Source organism: Saccostrea echinata, unplaced genomic scaffold (genome assembly GCF_033153115.1).
Source record: "Saccostrea echinata isolate AGI-Se365-2 ecotype Australia unplaced genomic scaffold, CSIRO_AGI_Sech_v1 ptg000044l, whole genome shotgun sequence".
NCBI classification, from domain to species: domain Eukaryota; kingdom Metazoa; phylum Mollusca; class Bivalvia; order Ostreida; family Ostreidae; genus Saccostrea; species Saccostrea echinata.
In genome coordinates this window covers 4,105,418-4,107,884 of record NW_026889793.1, presented here as the reverse complement: position 1 = coordinate 4,107,884, position 2,467 = coordinate 4,105,418, and the positions used below count along the sequence as shown (strand labels likewise).

The 2,467-nt window shown below is 42.0% G+C and overlaps 1 protein-coding gene across 1 annotated transcript; it reads right to left on the bottom strand.

The window, feature by feature from the left end:
- Positions 1-483: 483 nt before the first annotated feature.
- On the bottom strand, positions 484-1,536 carry LOC133201469 (uncharacterized). Its single transcript, XM_061337272.1, has one exon. It carries the CDS (start codon positions 1,534-1,536, stop codon positions 484-486), a length of 1,053 nt encoding a protein of 350 aa, XP_061193256.1.
- Positions 1,537-2,467: the final 931 nt, after the last annotated feature.

Here is a 2,467-nt window from a genome sequence, read left to right as displayed (position 1 = left end):
CTTACATGCACAAACATGTACAGAGTGTAACTATTTACTTTGTAATAAGGTGTACTAATGACTTGTGGTATTTTGTTTTATTGAAATATATGAATCTAAACCATACACAAGAATATTAATCATTATTATGTATTTACAAATACTTGTGTTGTGCTGATGCTTATGTCCTGGACTGCAGGATGCGGTCGGTGGTCGGGACACACGCGGACACGAGGCTAACTGAAGTAAGGGGACATCAACACTCTAATTCATGCCGGTGTTAGGTAGTTCGTACCCAGTACTATTCGGTTCCACAACACTCCTCCCCGTTTTATCTAAATCCCTTGTATAAAGCTAAAAGTTGATATTCTGGGCCAGCATTAGCAAGCCGCAAAATACAAATTAACTGAAAACATCAATTAAACAAAGTATACTTGAAAAGGAACTAATAGTAACATATTTACAGATATAACCATCCTGACCTTAAAACAATGATCTACTTGCTTAGGAAAGGTCATAATCTGCCAATGCTTTTGGCAGCCTAACACGCCGACGCTCTCTCGAGTTGGCTCTTGAAGCAGGACTTGAATTACAAGTGGCTCTAGGATCTTCACTTGAATTGTTGAGGGCACTTAAGTCTTGATTTGGAATGTTAACCTTCTGATCGCCATATAGATTGTCCAAGTAACATGCATCTTCCTCTTCCTCCTCCGCTACCTCTTGATCTTGTGGCGGTACAGCTGTTGTCACTGCATGACGCAATCTGATCAGACACACTGGGATGTCACAGTCAGAGCATCTCTTTAATTTATCATGATGAACCACTTTCTCCTTTCGTCGATTCTTTATGCGATAAAGGACTGGGGACAACTTCTCAGTCACGACAAATGGACCAATCCAAGGTTTTTGTAGCTTTTTGGAATGTCCTATTTTTGTTGACGAATCTATCATGTAGACTAAGTCTACAACATCATATGTGTGGTTGTGAAGCCGCAAATCATAGGTCCGTTTTTGACGCATTTGTGCATTATGTAGATTTTCTCTGGCAATTGTGTGGACCTGTGACATTACTTCTTCTAGCTCCTCAACATAGTCGGAAGGTACTCGAGGCTGCTGGTTTTCACCCATACCCATCATGATGTCTACAGGTTGTAGAATCTCTCTCCCTAGCATCATTTTGTTGGCGGTAAATCCAGTTTGTCTGTTTACTGTGGCCCTTATAGCACCAGCAATGAGCTGCAAATGTCGATCCCAATGTCGCTGGTAACGCACATTCTTTAGATAGCAACGGATTGACTGCAAAATAGTTCTATTGTACCGCTCTATTTGGCCATTTGCACATGGTCTGTATGGAGTTGTGCGTGTTTTTGTGATCTCTAGCATTTTACAGAGTCGTTGGAATAAGTCACTCATGAAGTTCCTTCCTTGGTCCGAGTGGATCTGAAGACGGCATCCCATTCGTGCAATGAATCCTTCAACTAGTGACAGAGCTACTTGTTCTGCTTCTTGGTTAGGAATGGCATAGGATTCTAGCCACTTTGTAAACTGGTCAATCATCATTACAATGTAGCGATTCCCTCTAGCTGATTCTATGAAAGGCCCTAGAATATCTATATGTATTCTTTCCATAGGGATGCCTGCATGATACTGGCCAAGTGGAGCTTTTGGTTGAATATGAGGTTTTTTACTTGTACTGCATTCCCTGCAAGACTGGACATAATTTTTGCAGTCTTGGGATATACCATACTAAATATACTTTGAGCAAAGTCTCTGCAATGTCTTCTGTTGTCCATGGTGACTTGCGCATTTGGAATCATGGCAGCCTGCAAGCACCGTTTCTCTTAGCGCTTTTGGAACAAGCAGCAGGGGTGTCTTAGATGTTGTATCATCATCAACCCAGATGTAGTAAAGAACTCCATCAACAGTTGTAAGTTGCTCTTTTGTGTTCCACCAGTGTTTTACGGCTGGACTAGAAAGAGAAAGCTCTATTTCACTAGCACCACATTCTGTTTTCCAACGGAGAAGATATTTCAGATCCTGATCCCTTAACTCCTTGTGACTAAATGTTTTCGACCAGTTACATCCATCAGTGACCTTATCTAGTTTGGAATCTTCCAAGCACCATTCCGTTTGTGCCTTACGGACAGCTAGTGAAACAACATCATCAATGTCCTCTTCAAACCTACTCCACTGTTCATGGACCCTCTGAAAGTATTTACATCCACCACAAGGCAGCTCACTTATACCTTTTCCAGCATTAGCAATTACATGAGGGATCTGTCGTTGGTATCCTCGAGAGTCCATCGGCATTGCTGTGTGCCTTTCCACTGCGATGTTGAATTGTCTTATTGTACTGGGACAGTTCTTCCAGCCATCTCGCAAGTTGCCCCTCTATATTCTTAAAACCGAGGAGCCATGCTAGGCTGTGGTGATCTGTGCGAACAATAAAAGGTTGTCCTAGGAGGTAGAATCTGAACTGTCGTGTGAA

What these genes read in the sequence shown, in the direction of transcription:
- LOC133201469 (XM_061337272.1), bottom strand. Translation starts at nt 1,536, where the DNA reads ATGATTGACCAGTTTACAAAGTGGCTAGAATCCTATGCCATTCCTAAC.